The sequence below is a fragment of the Primulina eburnea genome, chromosome 3 (genome assembly GCF_022965805.1).
Source record: "Primulina eburnea isolate SZY01 chromosome 3, ASM2296580v1, whole genome shotgun sequence".
In the NCBI taxonomy this organism is placed as follows: domain Eukaryota; kingdom Viridiplantae; phylum Streptophyta; class Magnoliopsida; order Lamiales; family Gesneriaceae; genus Primulina; species Primulina eburnea.
The window spans coordinates 9583351-9607917 of record NC_133103.1 but is presented as its reverse complement, the minus strand read 5'-3'; the positions used below and the strand labels follow the sequence as shown (position 1 = coordinate 9607917).

Here is a 24567-nt window from a genome sequence, read left to right as displayed (position 1 = left end):
ACACATAAACAAAATTATACATCAATACCGATTTCTTGTAATAATATCTTGGAAAATTTTTGTTAGCAAAAGTATACCTGTAAAATTAAAATATGAATAAATCATATTTAAGGCTCTTATCAATAATTTTTGAAATAAATTAGATGAAATTGATCGGGTTTAATCTTTATGATATTGAGATGTTCGACACTATTTTTACTTGAATTCAAATTTACCGAATACATATTCGATAATGTTTCAGGCCGAATTCGAACACACAATATTTGTTAAATAAGCTTTTATTTCATAATATATATGATATATATTCTTTTACATTATACCATACATTGCAACAATGTATAATTTTATCGGGTTGGCACGAATTATAAATCTTTTTATTTAAAAGTTCATCGAGAAATACTAATGTGTCAATATATAAAAACAATTCAATTTATAATAACATTAAAATAAAAGGCTCGAATCCTGTTTCAGGAATAATCAATTTCATTAGTTTCAAATTCACACTGAAACTCCAATTTTAATTAAAATATGATGGTGTTTAACTCAACTTATAAACGCTCAAAACACTCAATTTTTTTTTTTAAAAAAACTTTATAAGTTTTCAAAACAAGTTGTAAATTGTTTTTAAAAAATTAGGTAATCCCAATTTATTTTTTAAGATCTTATCTGAACATCTTTCAAAATTTTATCATATATCAAATCTATACTCGCATAATAATGCAAGAAATAATTATTATTATTTTATAAAATATAAAAAAATATAATATTGATAATAATAAATAATATTGTTATAACTATTACGAATAAAAATAATAAATATAATTGTATACAGTAATTGATAATACTGTTATTTACCATAAATAAAATTATAATATAATTATACTAATCACATAATAATATTATTCTAATAAATATATAATAAATAATAGCAATAACTAATAATATAACTGTTATCATAATTTATTACTATACTGATTTTTAATAATATCAATTAATAATTTAACTAATAAAATTTATTATAATATTATAAATATTGTAGTATTAATAACTATAATAATACTTTTTATATTCGTGATTAAAATGATCATATTTAATGAATAATATGTTAAAAATAGTTATTGTTTATTTTTATAATGTAAGGCATCAAAAAAAAAATAAAAATTTAAGACTTCAAATATAAAGTCAATCAAAATTTTCAAACGGGTGAACCAGTTAGTTGGTTCATAAGTTCAAGAGGATTCGATTGGTTCAACCAAAATATAACGGTTTTTAATCGTGGTCGACTTTGGAGTAGTTATCAGTTTTCGTTAGATCAATTATCAGTTCTCGATCTAATCGATCGGTCCAGTTCGATTTTTAATATTTTCTGTAAGATTTATCGACTTATTTTATCTAAAATTTTAACAATTTAATTTTTAAAAAAGATCCTACAGCTTATAAGCTATTAAAATAATTTATAATTTTTTTTATATATAAATTATTTTAAATAAGTTTGAACAAACCTTTTCGTTATATATACATTGACAATAAAGGATAAAAATAAATGGGCCTTTAGCCCCAAATGTATTGGGCTGAAATTATAAAGGATAACATTACGAGGGGCCTCGTCTAGTGTCACCCTGTCCCTGTCTCCACAAACCCTAACCTCGTGGCAGTGAAGTTTGACCAGCTTGCTTCTTAGCTGATTATCGAAGAACGAGGCGAACTTCGACGAATACAAGCGTAAGTTACCGAAATCCTAGTGCTTTATTTTGTTTAATTTTTTAATCTTAGTTTGTCTCTGACGATTAGCTGATGAATCCAGACGTTTTGTATTCGAACATTTAAGACTTTAGTGTACTTCCTTGAGTGATTGAACTTGTTTTTAATCGCGAAAACTGTGAATATTATCTGAAATTGAGTTTCTTATTTGAAGAATGGTCAGTTTTTGATGTTTTGTGGGCTTGTAGTTGATTATTTCCTAATACCCTGGTAATTGAAATCGAAACGCAGCTTTTGTTTTGAGGGAGTTCACGCTGTCGTTAGTTTTTTGCTGTATAATAGGGATTCTTGATAATTTGGCTTGTAAAAAGTAGAGTAAAAAGAAAACCTTTTAAAAAGGTGCAGAGAAATTTGTACTATTTCAGTGGGATTTTATATTTAAGCAAGCATTTGTCTCGTTTAAGCTCTTGGGTAATTTTTTGTTTATGGTTTTCTTTTTTGCAGGCTCTTTCTAACTTTAGAAGAGTCACACATGTCTAATAAGGGGACAATGAATGGCTCAGGAGCAGAGGATGATGATCCAGTTGTTTCTGAGTCTGAATCAGGATCAGAAGATGGTGATGACGTGCAGCTGACTGAGCCTTCAAAAACTGCTGTTTACAACAAGGATGGCTTATTCGATAAACTTGCAGATATCAGCTGGCCTGAAAATGTAGACTGGATGCAAAAACTCTCTATTGATATTGACCAGGGGCAAGAGGTCGATGTGAATGATGACCTGAACCGGGAACTTGCTTTCTACACACAGGCACTAGAAGGTGCAAGACAGGCCTTTATGAAGTTTCAGTCTATGGGGCTACCTTTCCTGAGGCCTTCGGACTATTATGCGGAAATGGTGAAAACTGATCAACACATGGAAAAAGTAAAGGGACGGCTCTTGTCAGAGAAGAGAAAGACAGAAGAGGCTGAGGAGAGAAGGAAGGCAAGGGAGAATAAGAAGTTAGCCAAAGAGATACAGGCTCAGAAGCAGAGGGAGAGGACTAAACAGAAGAAAGAAGATATTGAATCAGTTAAGAAGTGGCGGAAGCAGAGGCAGCAGAGTGGATTTGCTAAGGATGACAATGATGGTGATCTTAGCTTGGCTTTTGAAGATGGGAAATCATTTGAAAGATCGAATAAGAAGAGGCCAGGGGTGTCTCCCGGAGATCGTTCTGGAGGGAAGGCAAAGCTAGGCGGTGGCAAGGGGAAGAAGGGATTTAATAAGAGGAAAGGCAAGGATATGAAGGATGCCAAATTTGGTTTTGGAGGGAAGAAAGGAATGAAAAAGCAAAACACGGTGGAGACAACAAATGATTTCAGAGATTTCCGTAAAAACACTTTCCCCGGATCAAAGAAACAGAAAAGGTGAGATTTTTCGAACTTATTTCAAGGATTGTGGATTTAAGGTGTTCATGTATCACCAATTTTGGATAGATTGTTATGATTTAAGCTGTCAAACTGCGCTGTTTGATCTACGAGCATTATATATTCTGAGCAGGGTATGCGGAAATTGCCCTATCTCAATTTTAACTTGTGCTTTGAGTTTTCTGTATGTTTTTGGCTGCAATTGATTGGGAAGTAATCCAAAAAAAGCAGAAGAAATTCCCCAAAATTTCTTTGCAAGTTGTTGAATGAAGCTTAAGTTGAACATATGATCTCTTGTAGACTCGGAAAAACATACCCAGCAATGTTATAAAATTCCCGACGGGTTAAAACATGTTTGGGTTCGACTTTCATTTTAAATATACGTGAAATTTATATGATTATTGATTAACAGTGCTTATTATATCGGGAGTGCTTCTATCGATATGACATAACTTCGTTGTTTTGGTTTTTGTCTTTGTTCTTTTTGTTTTTGTTGGAATGTGGAACGATGAGTATAGACAATTCCATGTTTGAGATACATCTCGTTTTGTGTACTTGACCAGATTTTTTATGCTAAATGGTTGAGATAGATTTTACATATTTTATTTGATGAATATATATGTTGCATTGGATTTGCGTTTTTTTTAACTTTTACAGTTGCTCAATTAGAGGAAAAATTTATGAATACAGATTTTTTACATAACCATTCAGAAAAATATTGAGTGTGCAGAATGCATTATATCAAACATGTTTCCACGTATGTAAAGTTCAATGACACATGTGCATAAAATATCTATAGTAAAAAGTATTTTGTAATTTAATTAAAATCTTTTCACACACCAAGGACCTGAACTTCAGCCAGTTTTGATTTATTTGAAATTAGTTGAAACTTAGTAGTTGTCAACAAAAGATTTGTACCTTGAGTCATACGTTAACGAGTTGGGCTCACGTTGTCATGTCATCGCTTACTTGAGGAGGCGATGGATTAGGTTACAACCCCATGCAGTCGCCAATGGTGGTGGTATCAGAAAAGAATATAGCAAACCAGATAAGGGGCGATCATTTTTTGAGTGCAGGAGATCATTTTTTGAGTGCAGGCCATTAATAAATTGAAGGATGGTTCACAATGTGTTGGAAGAGCTTGCTCGGAGATTTGAGTTAAACACTTACTACTATGTATAGTTTAAAAACAAGTAGATTTTGCGTCTTTCGTTTTTCCGTCCATGCATCATAGAATTTCCCATTCAAATGTGAGCAGTGAGTGTAATCTGATAGGGTCAAACTCCTCCTTAATCAAGTTCTCCTTCAAGATCGCTAGTAGAGTAACACAAGACACCTTCACACTATAAGTCTAGACTGTACGATCATTAGGATTTAGGTTGAAGGAATCAAGGATAGCGGGAACTCGCGTTTTCTTCGATATAGTTTAAGAAGCCGTCAATAGGAACAAAATCAGCAACTTCTTGCCATTCTTGCTCTTTGGACTCAATGCCTAGCTTGTCGTCCCACTTCTGCCTTCTGCGGTGGGACTTGAGTTCGTGACCGGCTCCCGTAGCATGCATCTTCCGGTAAGAAGGAAGCCAGTTTTTTGACAATGTTGAACCTGACCGGCAACCATTGGAAACTGAGTTGTATTTGGAGAGATGAATTTGAAATCTATGAATTTCGATTATAGTTTTAATGTTAAGAATGCATATAATTATTTATACGAAGTATAATTGATTTTAAATGATACTATTAGAGTGAAATTGAAATTTAACGTAATTAACATAAAATACTAAAATACTATATAAAATTGCAAGAAATGAATTTGAAGTTTATTGTTTGACTTTTATAAACAACAAAAATATATTTGAATGAATTTGAATCTACGCAATCAAATCCAATAATGATTTGAGTCACGCCAACACTTGAGACTTTCCAGCGTAACTCGCGATTTTAAGGGCTACTAAAACGAATTTTGGCTTTAGGTTGACTTAATTTGTCATATTAGCCCTAGATTTCAAAATACCCATCACACATTTTTCCTACAACAAAACAACCACCACATCTCCTTCCATATGCCGAGGCCCAACGTTTCTTCCTTTTGATGCTAGAATCACCAAAATTGGACAAACTGTTGATCCAGTAACTCGAAGGCGCAAAATATTCTCCCATCACACTAAATCAACAAAATTGCCTGAAAGTAAGATTCAATTCTATAACTTAAAGCTCAGTTTTCTCTGAAGAAAAATCCTAAATGCTCTCAAACATCCGTCCTTCATGCTCACGCAGGCAAAGATTGGCCGATAACAGATTCTCTTCCAAAATTTTTGGGAGCGAAAACGTAAATAAGGCAAAAAGGAGGAGAAAAACGAGTTAAAAAAGGGTATATTATGCGAGACTATATAATCAAGATGCATTTTGGTGAGCAAGGCCAAGGAGCACTTGCAAGTATCATTAAATGAAAAGAGTCAGTATTTTGGTTGAAATTCTGAAGAATATTATATGATTTTAAGTAAAATATATACGAGTAACAATACCCAGAAACCACGTATTTTCGGATGATTGATATTCAGTTTCAGACAAAGAAATCACCATTCTAGTTAGTTAAAATTTGGACAATTTAAATCCAAAGTCTATCTCGTCGATGGTGATCGTGCAATTTTGTGCTCTAAATTCAACGTAAACTTGAGATTCTATTTATTTAGTGGTTTCACACACACACACATATATATATTTTAAATATTATGCAAAAAATTTAAAATATCATAGTTTGTTGTCTAAGATATAATATACTAATTTTTGGAGTAACGAATTATTGAAATTAAAATATGGTTATTTCAGAAAACTTAGAATAATGTATAAATGAGTTTTGCACAACGAAACCGGAAAATTAGATAATAATTTTTATTTTATTAAAAAATTAATATATTACGTCTTAGATAACAAAATATAATATTTTAAAACACTGGAAATAATTTCGACGGACAAAATCAACTTTAATGGTAGGTAGTTAAGTCCTGCTATTGCTACACAAATTGCGCTTAAATAGAATAATGAAATGGATATATAATTGATTTGCACATGGTCAAAATGTAATTAATTAAGTAATATTTTGCGTAGTTTTTTAAATTTATTATTATATTTTAAAAAAAACTTTCATATTGTGTATAAAACAAGTTCATGGACGAATTAATAGTCCATCAAAATACTAGTTTTTTAACCAAACATGCATGCGACCCATTCATATTTTATTTTCAGGGAATTTTATGCCTGTGATTTAAAAACACAATTTTATTTTATTTTTAGAGAAAAAACAATTGATTATACGTAACAAGTCTCGTGTTCTTTTGACTTACCTATGAGTGGCGAATGCAATTTGCCCCCACCCTCTGATTTATAAAATTAATTAAGGATGAAGCACAATTTTGTTGTCTAAAGGGCTACAAAAATAAATAAAAAATTTCACATATTAATTTTTTGAGACGGATCTCTTATTTGAATCACTCATTAAAAATATTATTTTTGTGTCAAAATTATTATTATTTTATTGTATAAATATGAGTATGATTGACATGTCTCGCGGAATAAAGAATACAACCAAATACATGGATGATTTCAAATACAAAAATCCACAAAATGATGCCAAAATAAGTGTAAAGCAATAATAATTTTTACAAACTAAAGATTTTAAAAATGTGAATTTTTTTTGTCCCGTTATTAATTTGTGCTAAACTTTCATATGGAAATCACCAGATTATGATGATAATGTTCTATATTTTTGAGGAAATATGAAGGTCCCACAGCAAAACATTAGAGCAACTCTGGGCTGGAATCCCTTTTAAATTGGTTTCCTCTTCAAGAACTTCTTTTTCCACAAACTTTAGTGAATCCTGCAATTAAATAATTAAAAAAAATATTTCAGACATGAAAATCAATATTTTGAAATGTTATAAAAAATGCACGAAGAAACCACCTTATATCAATAAATGCAATGATATATATACTAAACGTGCCGAATTTCTTTCGATGTAGCATAGAGTTTTTCTGTAAATAAGGAAACTAAAAATATAAAATCACGCGAAACACAATACGAACTTCATACTGATTTCGAGTGTTTGGATGCACGTGTTTTTACACAAAATTGAATCAATTAAAAATTACACATCACGTAAAAATGCTTTATTTTAAAAACTTTAAATATTGTGTTGCATATGTATTGTACCTGTGATTCATCCTGAACAGAAGAAGTGCGGCCCCATCTCTCAGGATCCCAAAGAATAGAACTATTGAATGCAAAGCTTGAGATATGAATAGGGGGTGGCGTTGTATCTGTTAAATTGCTCATTTTATTCAAATGCCACCCCATAACTTCCGAAGAATCACAAATCGGCCCCTCAATTATCACCCTCTTCCGGTTTGCTGATAGTTTTGCTATTGGCCACGTCCCAAATGCCCTGAAAATCAATTTCATCTCCAATTACAAGCAATATCGATCTTCTCGCACTTTCACTTTAAACTGATTCTCTCGATTTATCAAAAATTATAGCTAATGATAATAATCTAAAATTGAGAATTTGAGTTGAACATAGCCCAAACAATATATTTTTCAAACATTGTAATAATAGTAGTGTAGATAGTTTAGAAATAATTACCGTTCTCCAGCAGAATTAAATAAAAAGTGGAGTGTGTGTGTATATACATACATTTTGATTCATAATTTTTCATATACTATAAACTATGATAACTAAAAGTATTATGGAAGAAAAGCGTAAATTTTAATTTTTCAACAAATTGGAATGATTGAGAACATAAATTTTTAAAGAAAATAGGAATAGTTATAATAGCTTTATCATTGCAAGATACCTTATACTTGTCTAAAAATAAAGTATGGAGTGTGATATTTAATTTTATGCTAGGTTACGGTTTCAAGTTAATTAAGAAAATAATTAATGGACAAATTATTGCGGTTGGCACAAAACGTAGCTACAACACGAAAGATGAATTTATATATAAAAAACAATAATTCAGGAATTGGCAGGATAACACTTACTGAATTGCTCTAATCTCTTCAAAGAAACTGAGATCATAAACATTGGAAAGCCCCGCAAAGTGGACAATTCCACTCAATCTATGATGCTCAATGTGATTAAGAGCAATATTTCTCTGATAATCCATTTCAGAATTGAAATCTGTGAAATTTTCCTTGAACACAACATGTCTGTACATGATTCTGGTTTTCCTTAGCATCTCCGAAACCTTGGATTCATCGCACTTCTGTTCAACGACAATCCATAACAATGGCTGAGCCACCAGTTTCAATGTGTCGGCAAGTCTTGAAAGCAACACCTCACGAAGCTTATTTCTCCTACTCGTGGGAGTAACAACAATCACCAATCTTCTCGAATCGGTTTCTTGAATTTCCTCCTCCTCTTCTTCTGGCATTACCTCGTTTTTCAAGTTTTGTCTCTGTGGTTTTAGTTCTTGCCTCTCATCCAACAAACTTCTGTTGAAATTATGTGTTTTTGTCTCATGAAAAACATCTACAGTTTTTGGGGCTGAAATACGACCCAATAAGATCGAGGGTTTGTTGGCTGGGGCAAATCCGGTGAAAAATCCCATCACAAAACATAGTATAAACTGGACTATGGCTTTCTTCCACAAGTGCATCTTCTTCTTTGATCTTTCCAGAGATGCCATAGTCCAAGAACTGAGAGAAATTACTTAATATTCTAGGGATTCCGGCTGTTGGGAAGTTCTTGAAGAAGAGAATAAACGATTTGGGGAAAGGAGAGGGATATAATGATGTGGGATTTGTGATCAAATTCAAGAATATTAAACAGAAGTAATGCAAATAATATTAAGCTTCTAAAAAAGGCGGGATACAAAATATCATAATTAAGAATTGAATGTAGGTGAATTGAATCATATAGTTGTTAGTGATTAGAATTATTTAATTGGTCAGGCTTTGCTTGACAGAGTCATGCCTTGAAATATAAGAAATAAAATAAAAAAGAATTGCTCTCTTGCACCAAATAGTTGTTGAGATGTAAATTCATCCACCTAATTTCTTTTTTCCTTTTCTACAATAATGGTTATGAGTAGAAAGAACTTGAACTCGTGTGCTATAATTTGAAGAGTAATTACATACACTTCACAGCTCAAAACTTCAAATACCAATTCTTCTACTTCGTGACTAACTGCGAATACAAAAAAAAGAACACATACAGTGTATTTGAAAATACCCAAAAAAAATTGTCTTTAAGAGGAATGAAATCTTTTTTTTGGGAGTTCAGACCTTTGATTGACATCTAAAGCAATCCAAAAAAAGTAGTAATCGTTGAAAAATGATTCATTAACTAACACACGTTTGACATGATTTTGAATGTTGGTATACACAAGAAATTACGATTTATATATATGACACTATCTGAGACAATACCACAAAAAGTAAAGCATATACAAGGTGGAATTTGAATCATGAATGAATTACCAATGTTTGGACATCGCTTGAAGGCAGTAAACCAGGCAACACCCAGGCCGGTGAGCTGCTTAACCATAACGCTTCACCAGTCTCTTTGTGCTTAAAATCTGGTCCTTTCGGGTTTCTCTTGTTTGCTCTATTGTCCCACCATTTATTTGGATTTTCGACCAGATTCTTCCAAGAACTGTCCAGTTTACTCGGTCTATTCATTTCACCAGACCTTTCACCAATAACGTTAACGTCAAATCCCAGTTTTTCAAGCCCTGGCAACGCCCATTCTGGGGCACTACTCAACCAGAGTCCCTTCTCGGTTCCTTTTTGTTTAAAATCGGGGAATTTTTCCTTAACCAACCCATTGGACTTGTGATCACGATAATCCCACCATTGCTGAGGATTTTTCACAAGATCCCTCCATAAATCTAACTGCAAATCCCAATCCTTTCTCTTTCGAACACTTCTTACGCTCTTCCCTTTACCTTTTCCTGATTTAAACCAATCCTTATCAACTTTCACGGCATCATTTCGGCCTAGAACAGTTCCTCGCTCCTCAGAACCGATGTTCAACGAGACCCCTTCTCTCTTTTCCATTAAATTTACTTCCAATCCCTCCACAAAGTTAAGATTTTCCGCCAAAACATAAAAATTTCCGACATACTGATTTAACATCAATCGCATAGGATCCCTACTCAACTTTCCGGACACGTAAACAGTGTCATTCTCCTTTACATGGTACGCCACAATATGGGCCAAATCACCTTCAAACACCACAGGAACTAACAAAGAAACCTTTTCGCCGCCATCTGCTCGAGAAATCACAGAGGCGGCAAAGTGTTCCCCATTAGAAGAAGCCTCAAACTTTACAGGGGTCTGGACATGACCGATCAAATTCACCAAGTTTGCGACTTTTTCTTGGTATGGAATCTTTCTTGGTCTCGGCCAAGCCGTTAGTACTTCACTGTGCTTCTTGATTCCCTGATTCAAGCTTGGTGATATTTCAGAGTATTTCTGGGCTCCGGGCTTGGTGAATTGATAGGTTTTTTGGATGTTTCTAGTGGCTTTGATGGAGTAGAAATTGATTCGTTGGAGGGTGTTAAGGATTCGAAGGAAAGCAAGGGGTTTTCTTAAAGGAGGAGAGGGGAAAATCATATGGGCCGATAATTTGGCTCTGTAATGCACATTCATGGCTGGTACTTCCAGAAAAATTGGGGGTAATGTATGTTTGAATTAGGGTTTCTGTAGGGTTTTGGGTGATGGGACTTTCGTTTCAACAAGATCTTAAAAAAAACAAAAAAACTAACTTTGAAGTTTGGTCACAAATTAGCAAAATTTTCCAGCATTTCAAATACAAAATGTATAATGCATATAGAAACAACTAAATAATTATTTAAGTCAAAAATAAAAATTTGTTTAATGTTTACCAAACAAAAATTTATATAAAAAAAACCCTGAGTTGTAATAGGCTTGGCAACGGTTCTAAAACCGACTAATCCAGTATGGAACAATTATTCCAATTCTGATGAAAGGTGGAATCGAAATTGAATCATTTAGATACGAATTTGAATTTAATTCCTAATTATTTTTTGTTTTGATCTGGTTACATGACTTGTAACCAATTTATTTTCATAGTCAGATATAAGACATGAACTGAAACCAAAACATGATTTATTTTCAGGTATTAGGGGCAATTCCACTTCACCATAATCAGATATAAACCACGTAATATGGAAATTTATATTTAAGTTCCTCTTGAATGTATGGCAAGTGAAAAAGGATTCACTGAGTTGCACTAACAAGGGCTGCTTGGAAAAGCTCACTTTTACCACTCATGGCTTATGCGAAGACTACGGTGAAAGGAAAGTAACTGAGGTGAGTTTTAGAAAGTGAAGAATATTATAGCATTGTAGAAATATGTAATTTTTATTATACAACAAGTTATATCAAAGTCACAGTTTATATAAACGAAAGATGTGTGGGCTCATATTAAATCCGCGATAAACTCTCGAGTTAGGTGGTACTCCAAATATTTCACGTAAGGTGTGAATTCTCAACTAAATGGAGAGAAGTGGAATCAAGGATGAAAGATGGGCTTGACGAGAGATTCGGACAATGAGAATAATGACGATATTTTGTCTGAGGAGAGTAATATTAAGAATGCAACGAAAATTTTACATTGAAAATATATAATGAAGATCATGAGTTTATAAGATAAAATATATCTCAATTGTTTTGAGACCTTTTGTGCATAGTTCAAAATCAAAGTCATCAAAATATATGTCTAAAGTAGACAATGTTTTATAAGCGTGGAGATACATAAATTTCAAACGATGGGACTATTTTTACATAATTGAATAATCTTTTAAGAAATGAAATGCCAACCCGACCATATGGGTCAGGGATTTCGCACACAAGTCAAGTCGGTTAAGGACCAATAAAAAAATTCTATATTACATGGAAAACATTACTCTTTATATATTTTAACATAAAATATTTGTATGATTATCTTAATTAAAAATATAAATGTGAGAAATGTAATACAATAGAGTCATCGACCAAGCCCATAAAAATGCCACACGCGTTAAATTTAGACACGCACAAATCATTTCACTTTTTAATTCTTTTTTATAGTGCCACGTGTATTTCCAGTTCCTCCTACTTTCGTCCATTGGCCATCTTCAACTGTTTCTGTACACCTTCGGCGCACATTAGCACATGCACCATACACCGATCTCTTCCTTTACATTATGTTCAGCTGAACCAGTCCAAGCGTTCATCTGAAATCTTCTTCACCATTTTCCACCCCATATTTTTAACCAAGAATTGACCCAAATTAAGGATTGAGTGATCGATTCGATCAAAACGATGTCGGATGCAATCCCTTCTGTAACCCTAAAGGCCGTAACCCTAACCCACGTCCGGTACCGGAGAGGCGACCAAATCGGCCATTTCTTGGCCTGGATTTCTCTGGTCCCTGTCTTCATCAGCCTTGGAGGCTTCGTGTCGCACTTTATCTTTCGCCGCGAGCTGCAAGGCATGTTCTTCGCCATCGGCCTTTTGATTTCGCAATTCGTTAACGAGGTGATCAAGACATCTGTGCAGCAAGCTAGGCCTGAAACGTGCGCGCTGCTGGAAATGTGCGATTCGCACGGCTGGCCCTCCAGCCATTCTCAGTACATGTTCTTCTTCGCCGTTTATTTAACGCTTTTGACTCGTTATAGGATCGGTATTTTGATCCGAAAGCAAATGTGGACTATGGGTATCTTGGTTTGGCCGCTGGCGTTTCTGACCATGTATTCCAGGGTTTATTTGGGGTACCATACCGTGGCGCAGGTGTTTGCCGGGGCGGCGTTGGGGGCGGTTTTGGGTGGAGGGTGGTTTTGGGTGGTCAATAATCTGCTGTGGTGCCGGTTCCCGGCGATCGAGGAGAGTGCTTTTGGGAGATTCTTTTATGTGAAGGACACTTCACATATTCCAAACGTGCTGAAATTCGAGTACGAGAATGCGAGGGCTGCAAGGAATCACGTGTCTTACAAGAGATCAGATTAAATAGGTATGTGGAAATTTGTCTTGGTTTATTTAGGGCTTGTTGAGTGTTTTTGTCAGTTTTCTTGATATTTTCACTGTTATCGATGTTTTCTCATCTTTTAGCATGTGTTCTCAAATGAGCGATGTATTGGCAATAGTTAGCTGGTAAAGTTGGAGATATGATTTTTAAAATGCGATCTTTTTTCAAAAATTCCCCACCTTTAACTGATGTCTCTCGCTAAATGCCATGTTATTGGAAATTGTGGTGTTTCACTATAGAAATTTGTATGAATTCATGGCACTTTATGCTTTGAAATCGAATATATGCGGTTTTGGTATTTGTGTGTTGTGCTTCTTATCTGCCGTGTTTTAGCAGAGTAATGAGCCATTGCAGAAATTTGTAGTAAAACTCTTAGGTTGTGATAAATGGACATTTTAGAAATCTTTCCAATCAAATATTCGAAAGCATGGATAAAAGATTCAGATTTGAGTAAATGTAAGATTAGATAGTGATATATACAATTATTTCACCCGATAGGACTTATTGGGTATGATTCCAAACATGCTAAACAAGTCTAAAATTTTTTATACCAGCCTACTCATTCTTTGTCATGAAGCCTAAAAGATCTTTAATTTTCAAATAGCGATCCTACGGAAGTACGGATTGGACATGAAAAAACTCATAAACTTTGCGTTTGATTGAGCGGGTAATGTTTTATAAATAACAAAAAGACCTGAGATGCAGATACTTAGCAAATAGGCAGGGATATTTTGCATTAAACTTAGTTAGATGATTGTATTCTTAAAGCATGTGAAGTTTCGTTGTTTGACACAGTAAGGTTACAATCACACGACTATGATTGAACAACGAATGCTAGTTGATAGAACCTGGGTTCAATTATGTGTATGTAGCACATGTATTTTATTTTATGTTTAGTTCAAAATTGTTCAAGCCATACAAGGGATACCACGGCTATACAGCCAAAATAGACAAACTACAAACAAAAACAGTACCTAATCCAAAGTAAGACTGATAAGCGCAACCGGATAATACAAGTGACGTTGTCTGTAACAAAAACTTCAACCCTGAAGAAGATCTCATCAATGTTTACAAATTACTGAAACAATGACTGCACGAATGGACTGGAATGATTTGCAACGAAAATATTTCAGTTTCTTAATTACTTTTGATTCGATATATTTGGATAATTCAAATCCATGAAATGAAAGATGCCAAAGACACTAGTTTTAGTTATTTTTTCAACCATAACAGTGCATTTTCGAATCCTCGACTATTTTGAAACTTGTAGCTTCTAATCAAATACTTCAATCCACTTGCATCAAGTTGTATTCCTTCTGTGTGGTTGATTTATACAATTTTTTTTATCCAGGTTCTTTTGGTGCTTCTGAAGATTGAAGGAGACGGGAAAATTAAAAGCTGTTATCTTTGTCTTTAGATCAGTTTGTGGAAACTGTCTCTTGGAAACCAAGTGGATTTCCAGCAGCTATCCTTTAATGAGTTTACTATATAGATACACACTGTTACAAGGACCTTTAATTAGTTTACTATATAGATACACACACTCTTAAAAGGAGCAGAACTTGAATCTAACATTCCACACAGTTCTGTATTGTTTGTCTATTGGCATTCTGATTTGCTGTTTCTTCAACTTGAATGCTTTCAAGGCTCTTGTTTTCATCAGGATTCAGCTTGTGATTTCAATTGGGAAATGGGTACAAAAATTGTAGTAGTAGGTGTATCTTGCATGTAATTATTTCTCCAGAAAACAATTGATTTATTAATCAAACCAGAAAAAAAAATATTACAAATCAAATCATAAATAGAAATTTAATCACGATGACTTGAGGCATTTTCAGTGCCAGGTAGTTGAAGACGCTGAGATAGGGGTGCTCAAATAGTAAACTATAATGTTTCATTAGAAAAAAGTTAGTTCGTACTGCCATAGTGTTAAATGTCCCACATCGGCTAGATAATTAACCTTTGAGTGGCATATATTGGCTTGGACAATCCTCCCCCCTTGAGCTAGCTTTTGGGGTTGAGTTAGGTCCAAGTTCCAATCTTTACATGGTATCAGAGCCCGGGTTTCACCGTTATGTGTTGGACTGCCTATAATTAGGCCACCCGTTCTGCCCATAATTGGGTCATTTGTAAACTCCACGCTCCAGATGTTCATTCCTGGGCGTGAGAGGGGTGTGTTAAATGTCCCACATCGGTTGGATAAATAACCTTTGAGTGGCATATATTGGCTTGGACAATCCTCCCCCCTTGAGCTAGCTTTTGGGGTTGAGTTAGGTCCAAGTTCCAATCTTAACACATAGCATCGTGAGATTTCCAAATAGATATAATACTAGGAATATTACAATTTCGTCAATCTCCCACCCCTCGAGTTGCAACGAAGACCATAATTCCAACATCAAATGAGCAGCTGTTCCTCCACCCTGAAATCGAAGTAGTCATCATGAATAACTATGCTCCAAGAAAACCACAACACGGATACCAAAACGATGTTGCACAAAAGTTGGAACAGATAGAGATGGCTTACCAGGCCAAAGATGGCAACTAGACCCCTCGGAATCACGGGCGGCAAGGTAGCAAATTCATCCTATAAAAGTGGAATTAAAACCGCCGTTGTGAATATAGTAGAGCGGAGTCAAACTTGTATAGCTTTTACATAATTTGGGTTTGGAATTTGCAATCCTTTATATTGAGTCATATCATGTATATATATTTCATAGCACACCGAACGTTTGTATAAAAAAAAATTAATAAATTCTAAAAATTGATAAAAAAAAATTTAAATATAAATTACATCATACTAAAAAATAAAATATATGAAGTTATTACAAGACATTATACTAAAAACCACAACTATTGTCACATTTTTCATATCGTTTTTGCACTTCCATTTTTCATTTGGCTCAAGATCAACTTTCTATTCTATAAATTCATTTCCATAATCATGAACTATGAGATATAATACCAATAACATAATCATTCTAATAAACATAACCATAAACAATAACCATATACAATAACCATTAACATATCTTACCGTAATAGACCATGAATATCACATAACCATATTTTTTAAACACCAAACCATAGAATAAATACATCATAGACAATAGCATGATAAAAGGTTGAGATATTACAGATTAGCTTGCAAATCCAAATGAAAAAACAATCCGCAAATAAAATGATGCAGCACCAACTCGGCAAAAGACAATCAATGAGAAGATTTTAAAAATTTTTATGTGATACCGAAAGAAACTTTTTTTTTTTTTTGAAGCAGATGCTGAAAGAAACTTGAAGAAGAGAGGATAATGGGGAAAAAACACCTTGTTTATACAGCTCACACAACACAATTATTGTACGATTACACATATTATTAGTTTTATAAATTGAAAACTTTCTTTATTTTATATTATATTTTTTGGCTTCATTTGTTTATTATTTACATCACAAACTTACTTCTGAATCGGATGATCTTTTTTGTCTATTTTTATGTAATGCAATCAGCGTCATGTCTCACTTCTTCTTTCCAACTCACCACTTCAATCATCTTCTTCTCCATCAACAAAAACAAAACTCATGTCCATGTGAAAGTTGAAAATTCGGATTTTCCGTTCCGCTCTGTCGTTCCGTTCCGCATCGCCGTTAAATCACCGCTAAAAAGTCGAAGAACAATGCTACCAAACAATCACCGATTTACCCTGGAACTTTGGAACGACAGTTACCGTTCCCGTTCCGTTTCGGCGAACCATGGTGAATATTACCTGCAAATTAATTCCATGATATCTAACTGATTATTGGATTTCATGGGGAAAACGAAATCAGAAAAGTCCACACATATACCAGTGGCGTCAAGAAGCAAAAGCCTTGAACTAGGACTGTCAAGGATTACAATATGGTTGTACAAACTTTGAATGGCCACCAGCACTTGAAAATCTTCTTCGTCCTCCTTTCCGAATTGTTCCTGATCAGACGAATAGCTAGTGGCACACTTGCATCTCCATCTTTTACCGGGTCTCTTATAGTTAGTTTGACATCTTGTACTTGCCCGAGGCGGGTAATACAAAGATAAACAGGACGCGATAGTATATGGAGGTGAATTCCCAAATCTAGGAGCCAATTGCAGTTGGGGCGAGACGAGCGTCAACATGTCAATTGTCAAGGAAAACACATATTTCTTGAACAACGATCTTTAATCGCCCGAGAAGTCCAAACTCATATTCAGCAGCTAAGAAACTGGCATAATCAATTTATGCTAGAAATTATCGGACCCCAATTGAGCATAAATGATGAATCAAATACACAAGTAGATATACATATCCAAATAAGTTAATCAAGAATGCCATAGCCCATGTGTAGAAGGGATGGGATTCAAGCGCGAATTTATGTGGTGGCACAAGCATTTTAATCACAGCAGAAGGATAAAATTTACAGATGACCGTTAACCCATCAAAGAACACAAAATAAAAACGCATATTTCTGCATTTCACCCCATTTACAATGGGTTTTCCCCCCGGAAGAATATGTACAGATAAAGTATCTACCTTTGAAACTCAAGAGTCAAGTGTCACTCTGAGTATTTGAGCAGCCTCCGCCGATTGCTGAGATTAGCTCTGTTTCACTGTAAACCCACTCAAGAACTTGAACTCTATTACTTATCTCACTTCTCAAACAGAAAGGAAAGAATTTAAGGCATCGTCAGATTCATCACAGCCACTGAAGAGGAATGATGGAGATTAATGATACTTTTCGGCTTATTATTTGGATAAGTAAACGAAATAATTTTTACCAAAACTCCATTTTGAAAAAAGTATTTAAAAGCGGGAAGCACGTGACTGTCACGCTCAAAGGACCAGTGCCCGATGTCACGTTGTCTCACGCTGCGAGTCTCACCAACACTTGGCAGCCTTTTCAAAGTGAGTAAATGTCAATAATGAAGCTCTGAGAGCTCCCCCTTTTTTCTCCAATGCAGACTTTTGAGCTTCCTATTTTTCACACTTCAATCCCAAACCTGGTAAGTAGTGAACTTACAGCATTCATATCCGGATGTGGCAAGTCCTATTGGCAGCAGCTGCAGCGGCAGGATCCGGGATCCTAGCCAAGAAACTCATAAACCCCACCGATACTGAAAACCCCGTTTCAGATTTCAATAAAAATGGACAAGAATGCGATCAAAATGTAAGTCTTCAGACCCAAGATCCGATATTTCCTTACGAAGAAGCCTTTCAAGAAGACAATTTTAGTGAGACAGAAAATAATTATGGTAGAATATTTAAATTTTCAAGTACGGAGACAAGGTCTAAGGACTTCACCAAGAAAATGGGAAGTGGATTTAAAAGTCTTGAGAAAAACGCTGGAGGGAAAAAGGTGAAAAAATGTTGGCCTGTTGAAGGTGGTGAGAAAGGATTGGTGGGAGAGCAGAGAGGAAATGGGAGGGGGAAAAGAATCTCAGTTTGCTTGAAGAAGAGGAGAACTGGAAAGCATGCTGCTGGAAGGTGTGAATCCTGCGTTTCTAAAGGTTTGGTTCTTTCTTATTACTAATTGTTTCCTTGCGTATATCTATGTGGTAAGAAATTCTGCTGTTATTTGAGAAGTAATAGTCTAAATATGTTATGCATTTTACTAATGCTTACTCACAAAGTGTAGTTCTAACACTTTGAAAATTTTCACGGCACAAAAGGTGCAGAAAGTGTGTCCCATGTGTTAAATATTTATCATACTTCTACCAGGAGGTTAAAAATGTGTTCTTTAGGTTGCAGTATAAAAGTAAATTAAACGAGATCTTATCAATCTTGTCTAATTCAGTTGTGATGTTTCTATGAGAACATTAGTAGAATATCGAACAGTGATTGAAATAGATAGTTTTAACATTAGGTTTTCAACAAGTTCATCCTTGGTGTAGGGAGTGGTGCTATTTAGTCATTCTGATAATTCCCCATATGCAAGTACCTCAAAGCATTCAAATTCTACACAGGACCCGGTGTATTCACATGATGTTTAGTGAATATCGTATTGGTGCTCTAGGAGAACTGGTAAAAAAGGCTGTGGCACAAGAAATATCTTAATCCTGGATTTTATTATAGAGCTTCAAGCACTGTACATATGTCGCGAGTAGTTTTTCTGGTGACAGAGAATTGCATTTTTAAGTTTAGCTTATGAATTCCCACAAAAACGGGATAGCAGTTTACCAAGTCTCTTCCCATTTTACTGTGGCGATCATGTTTCTCCAATAATAAAAAAAATAGTTTATTTGAATGAGCCATTACAGCTATTGACCGGATGAAACTATCTTCGGTTAGCATGAATTCCTTTCTTTTTGAAAATGGAACTTGAATTCATTTTACTCCATCCTAATGAAATTGTTTGATGCCATAAAAAAGAAAATATAATTTTACGTAATACATCCGGATCTGTTAGTTCCAAGCTGAAGAATTGCACACACAAAATTATTAGTTCTGTTTCTAGTTGCAGATTTTGGTCCATGTGTACAAGTATTCTAAATGCATCTAAAATTCGTTTTCAGATAATTCCTTCGGTTTGGGTGTTGGCGTTGGAATAATGTATATGATGTCTGCTGGAAAAGTGGAAATTAATAAGCTGAACTGTGCAATGGATGAAACTGCTAAAACTGTCCAAGAGCTAAAAGCTGAGATTTCAAGAAGAGCTAGCTCACGTAACAGTATAGAAGCCCAGAGAAATAATAAGCATATGGAAAGAATATACGATGCCCCTTCATTCCCTAAGCCAGGCACCAAGAGTAAAGATAGCATCAAATCATGTTGTCTATCTTGGACTGAGGAAGGTGAATATACAAGTAGTGTTCTTACCGAAGACCGGCAGCTTGAGGTGCTCGAAATAGATCAGCTCGAAGTAGAGCTTGAGTCTGAATTACAGAAGCTTCCATGGTGTGCAATAGAAAGTTCCGATACTGAAGCAAGAACCGGTTTTTTACAGGTGAGTTTTTTAAGTGCTGTATCACTTGCTAGTTGCTACCCGCTGGTTTCCCTTTTTTGTATTAAGTTAGTGGTTAATAAATGAAACTCATAATTCTGTTTTATTTTGCTACTCTTTCAAGATTCTTGTGAATGGGTTAAAGATATTACTACAATCCGATGAACTTGACGTGAATCATTTTCAAATCATCTAAATCATCATTCTCCTTGAGCAAGGGGTATTTTGTTCTTCAGTCTGAGCTTTGTCATGCAGGATGAATTTTTATCAAACGAAGTTCATCAAGAAGATTGCTATAAATTCAACTCGTTCCAACATAATGGAGTATCGCCATCGGAACTAGATAAGAAGTTGTGCAATCTACTCATCGAGAGACAGGGAAGCCAGATTAAGGAATATGAGGCTGAGCTGCATCAAGCACATTCTAAACTCCACGAGAAAGAAGCTGAGCTCCAAGCACTTAAAGATTGTGTCAAACGCCTCACTGAATTTTCTCTAGCCAGTGCCTCAGGCTAGACCACTTTCCTTTTCCCTTTAAACCGAGCTTCCTGCATGAAAATAAGCTAATAGATAAGAGAAACATTTTTCAATGTACCTTCTGACTCCTGATTTCATTTTTTAGATGGAGATTCGGATGTCAATGAGGAGGATGAGAAACAAGGCCATGGGGATGAAGAGATCATGGGACTCAACACAAGAAAATCTGTGGTTGGGACGAAGCGAGCCATGGGATTCAATTCATACACCTGTTCTACAAGATGATGTCGTCTCGTCTCCAGAAAAAACCAGATACCTCCATATTGCAAAATATTGTCAGGGATCTTTTTTTGGGCAATCAATAACTACATATTTTCCGGCTCATTATCCTTTCGCTATTGCAGTATCCCAACCCCTAGTTGGAAATGTTAATGCTGCTTATGTATAATTTGAAATTTAGACATATCCTTGCTATTTTATAAAGCATCCATCCTATAGAAAAACTAGTTTGGTTCCTGCACAACACACCAGCCAGACATAAGTTTGCTCCAGAATTCAACATGATGCAAAAGAGAATATTAATGCACACTAAACTTTATTTTCCATCATAGACTGCAGTAACTGAGTAGAGGCTTAGCTCGAAGATCGAAAAAGATGTTTTAAACTTCAATGTGAAGGAACACAAATGTCGTGAATGGGTGGGGTGTACGGATCAAGTTTGCGGTGAACTCGAAAAATAAAAGTTTGTCGTGAATTTGAAAAATATTTGATTTGTATTTGAATTTATCGAATACGAGTTGAATTCAAACATGTTTGTTGTGAAATCGAAAAATAAAAGTTTGTCGTGAACTTGAAATTTATTTTATTCGCATTTGAATTTATAGAATATGAGTTGAACTCAAACATATTCTAACTTTTTTGGCTGATTGATAATAATTTAATGGGGTTTTTACTTCTTAGCTACTTCAGCGTGGAATCGGAAGTCAACATATAATCTACCTTCTCCAATCTAAGAATTAACTTTTGTCAGCATTTCCTAGCCAAAGAGAATATTATGAAACTTTAAAATTAACATAAAAAGAATTTTATATTAAAAAAATGAGCGATATTTGATTATTATTTTGTAAGATTTTTTCATAATTAATTTGAATAAGTTTTTAAATAGGATAATTCCACCGGAATCTGTCAAATCTTATTTAACAAAATCTGTCATGGATTGAAGTTTCATAAATGTAGTAACATGCATCCACTGCGGCCCCTCGTGAAACCGTGTTCAATTATATACAAAATCCTATACTTGAAAAAAAAAATCAATTAAAAAATAATTATTTTTATCCACCAAATTGTGATATATATTAATATATTTCAATGCATTATTTTCTGAAAAAAATGGAAATATTGCTCCAATATTTTTACTTAGTATTTGAATTTTAGTTTGTTTCTTTGTGTTTTCCATGGGAAAATTATAATTTTAATAATGTACGTTGGATTTCTAGTTATTTAACTTGTCAAACTTAGCTTTTTATACGATAATTTGTATTTATTTTTGGCTTTGATCTTTTACCAAGAAATCACTAGATCCATTGACTATAGTTTATTTGACACATATTTTTCATACGTGGCGTATGTGATGATAATAAAACTGATATTATTTACATAAAAATTAACCTAATGAAAAAATAAAACAAAACAAAACAACATCCAATGATTCAAAATAGGAAGGAAAATGTTTGTTGTTTTCATTTATTTTTGTTTATGTATATTTTAATGTAGTTTTATTCTTGTCACATGCGTCACGTAGAAGAATACCGATGTCAAATAAGTAATATTCAATGTCATGCAGAAAGGAAAAATCCAAGTTATTGTAAAGTTACAAGATTAAATCCCAAAACAGATAAACTTATTGTACTAAAATTGTAATTTTCCTAATTTTTAGAAAAAGAAACACAAAATTTGTGTTCTTTCCTCGCTACTCTCCATGAGTTTGCCTCTGCTCTGCCTGTGATTTGTGAATAAATTTTGGGTTTTCAGATTACAAAACACAAGTTGAGCCCAAAAAAATCCAAGGAGTTCGTATAATATAATGATGTCGATGATTTGATATGAAAACCATGGATGTATCATCTGCCGAAATTCTGGTTTTCCCGACTCAAACCTGTAAATTTTGTATATAAATTGGTACTACATCACAGAAAGTTTGTTTTAAAAAAATATTTAAATACCATAGTTTTTTGTTTACAATCAAGGGACTTTCTCTGATTACTTTGTTGACTCCATCCCAGGGATGTAAATATGATCTGTGTTTGTGTTGGTTAAAGTTTTATTTATCTCAAAAAAAAAAAAATCTATCCAATTGATTCTCTCTTAATCGAGGCCATGACTCTTGCAAAGGATTTCAAATTCAAAAATAGTCTCATGATCAAGGATTTTAATTCGCGAGACAGTTGTCTCGATATATATTTAAAATAAATTTTAAAATTTTGACATAAAAAATATTATTTTTCATATGTTGAATCGTATAGAAATATGTAAAATAAAATTGATATATAAAACAATCTCATATAATTTTTTTGTGCCAGAATATTATATCAGTAAATGTTATAGCGTTTCGTTTTCAAACTTTGTTTGACATAATATCCCAACTGGCCCAAGAATTAAGTTGAATGCAAATTGTATTATATATTTGAAATGGAGTAGGTCTCATGTGAGACCGTCTCACAGATCTCAATCTGTGAGATAGGTCAACCCTGTCCATATTCACAATAAAAAATAATACTCTTAGCATAAAAATTAATACCTTTTCATGGATTATCCAAATAAATATCCGTCTCACAAAATACGACCCGTAAGATCGTCTCACACAAGTTTTTGTTTTTGAAATGATCATAAAATATTTTTTTAAAACAAAATATTATAATCGAAACTCATGCCACGGACCCACCCTTGCTACTCTATGCAGTGTAAGAATAATCTGATTGATTACCGCAAGTAAAAAGGGTAAAAAATATATGTATCAACTAAATTCCAAATTTTGTTACCACACATTATGGTGTAAGTGGTCCAGGAATTTTTTTTTAAAAAAAAAACATAGATCCATTGTGCAAAATTGTTATTATTTTTGGCAAAATGACACACAAAATCATACCATCGGTATCAAAATTCTACTTCAAGATTATGTCTTTGATACTCAGAAATTGTAAGATAATGTAATTATCGAGGAAAAAAGGTCCATTAGAGCGATCAAGACTATTGTACGGTTTAAAGATATTAGAATTATAAACATTTTTATTAACTATAAATTTTTATAAATCGTGAAACGTTTGACCCTTATTTAAAAAGGTAGTGTCCAGCCAAAATGGCTTATCATTATTAATGAGATGCATATCCATTACATACACGCATGGGCCTGACTATACACGCACCGCCATGAGAAAAACTACAGCTATTTCCTCTTCTTCTAGGCTCCATTTGGATCTTGGGGATCTCCTCCAAAATGAATGCATGAATATATATATATATATATATATATATATATATATATATATATATATATATATATATATATATATAGAGAGAGAGAGAGAGAGAGAGAGAGACACACACACATCTTGCTTAATTTTTATTAAAATTCAATTTTTTGTTGTCTGTAAACGTGTTGAATCGTCTCACTCGACTGAATCTAGGCCACCAACAAAGAAAAATGGTTTATAAAATAGGTGATATTATGTCATGACTACACCGGGAGTAAGTGTTACATTGGCCTACCCGCAACAAAACCAACCGAATCCGGTACATTATGTCACGTTGCTCTGTACTTTTTCTCTCTAGTAACTATGCACACGCACAGACAACCACCACCACCACCACCACCAATATAAAAGACCAAAGAAGAACCTCCAAAACAAAGCAAAAATAGCTCATTTCATCTTTATTACGACTATCCTTGGAGGGCCATGGAACTCAAGGCTACAATTCTTGGCATTGTATTTCTCTTCTTCCTCATCGCGTCGCC

General features: G+C 34.1%; 5 protein-coding genes and 1 long non-coding RNA gene across 9 annotated transcripts; 3 read left to right on the top strand and 3 right to left on the bottom strand.

Moving 5' to 3' along the window:
* The first annotated feature begins 1581 nt into the window (after positions 1 to 1581).
* Positions 1582 to 3270, top strand: LOC140826153 (probable rRNA-processing protein EBP2 homolog). 2 transcript variants are annotated; one of them, XR_012116791.1, is made up of 3 exons: positions 1582 to 1722; positions 2206 to 3192; positions 3236 to 3270. XR_012116791.1 is itself a non-coding variant. In XM_073188309.1 (2 exons), the coding sequence occupies exon 2, from the start codon at positions 2234 to 2236 to the stop codon at positions 3107 to 3109; it is 876 nt and encodes a 291-aa protein (XP_073044410.1). In that variant the 5' UTR covers positions 1582 to 1722; positions 2206 to 2233; the 3' UTR covers positions 3110 to 3270. The 2 variants fall into 2 exon arrangements, 1 of the variants encoding a protein (XP_073044410.1); XM_073188309.1 differs by having other exon boundaries at positions 2206 to 3270.
* On the bottom strand, positions 1878 to 17864 carry LOC140826155 (uncharacterized). 3 transcript variants are annotated; one of them, XR_012116792.1, is made up of 5 exons: positions 17672 to 17864; positions 16971 to 17363; positions 16587 to 16891; positions 15658 to 15717; positions 15066 to 15553 (listed from the first exon to the last, which is right to left on the bottom strand). It is a non-coding gene; the product is annotated as an uncharacterized lncRNA (long non-coding RNA). The 3 variants fall into 3 exon arrangements; XR_012116793.1 differs by lacking the exon at positions 16587 to 16891 and having other exon boundaries at positions 15071 to 15553; positions 17672 to 17854; XR_012116794.1 differs by lacking the exons at positions 15066 to 15553; positions 15658 to 15717; positions 16587 to 16891 and adding an exon at positions 1878 to 1890 and having other exon boundaries at positions 17672 to 17851.
* LOC140826150 (beta-1,4-xylosyltransferase IRX9) lies at positions 6676 to 8787 on the bottom strand. Its single transcript, XM_073188307.1, has 3 exons — positions 8141 to 8787; positions 7313 to 7544; positions 6676 to 6980 (listed from the first exon to the last, which is right to left on the bottom strand). Exons 1-3 carry the CDS (start codon positions 8785 to 8787, stop codon positions 6861 to 6863), a joined length of 999 nt encoding a protein of 332 aa, XP_073044408.1. The 3' UTR covers positions 6676 to 6860.
* Positions 9563 to 10872, bottom strand: LOC140826149 (protein OSB2, chloroplastic-like). Its single transcript, XM_073188306.1, has one exon. The coding sequence runs from the start codon at positions 10751 to 10753 to the stop codon at positions 9566 to 9568; it is 1188 nt and encodes a 395-aa protein (XP_073044407.1). The 5' UTR covers positions 10754 to 10872; the 3' UTR covers positions 9563 to 9565.
* LOC140826154 (lipid phosphate phosphatase gamma) lies at positions 12273 to 14517 on the top strand. The gene is made up of 2 exons (XM_073188310.1): positions 12273 to 13118; positions 14485 to 14517. Exon 1 carries the CDS (start codon positions 12431 to 12433, stop codon positions 13112 to 13114), a length of 684 nt encoding a protein of 227 aa, XP_073044411.1. The 5' UTR covers positions 12273 to 12430; the 3' UTR covers positions 13115 to 13118; positions 14485 to 14517.
* Positions 17865 to 18052: 188 nt separating the features above from the next.
* LOC140826151 (uncharacterized) lies at positions 18053 to 21217 on the top strand. Its single transcript, XM_073188308.1, has 4 exons — positions 18053 to 18645; positions 19651 to 20081; positions 20334 to 20589; positions 20701 to 21217. The coding sequence occupies exons 1-4, from the start codon at positions 18174 to 18176 to the stop codon at positions 20838 to 20840; spliced, it is 1299 nt and encodes a 432-aa protein (XP_073044409.1). The 5' UTR covers positions 18053 to 18173; the 3' UTR covers positions 20841 to 21217.
* The last annotated feature ends 3350 nt before the right edge of the window (positions 21218 to 24567 follow it).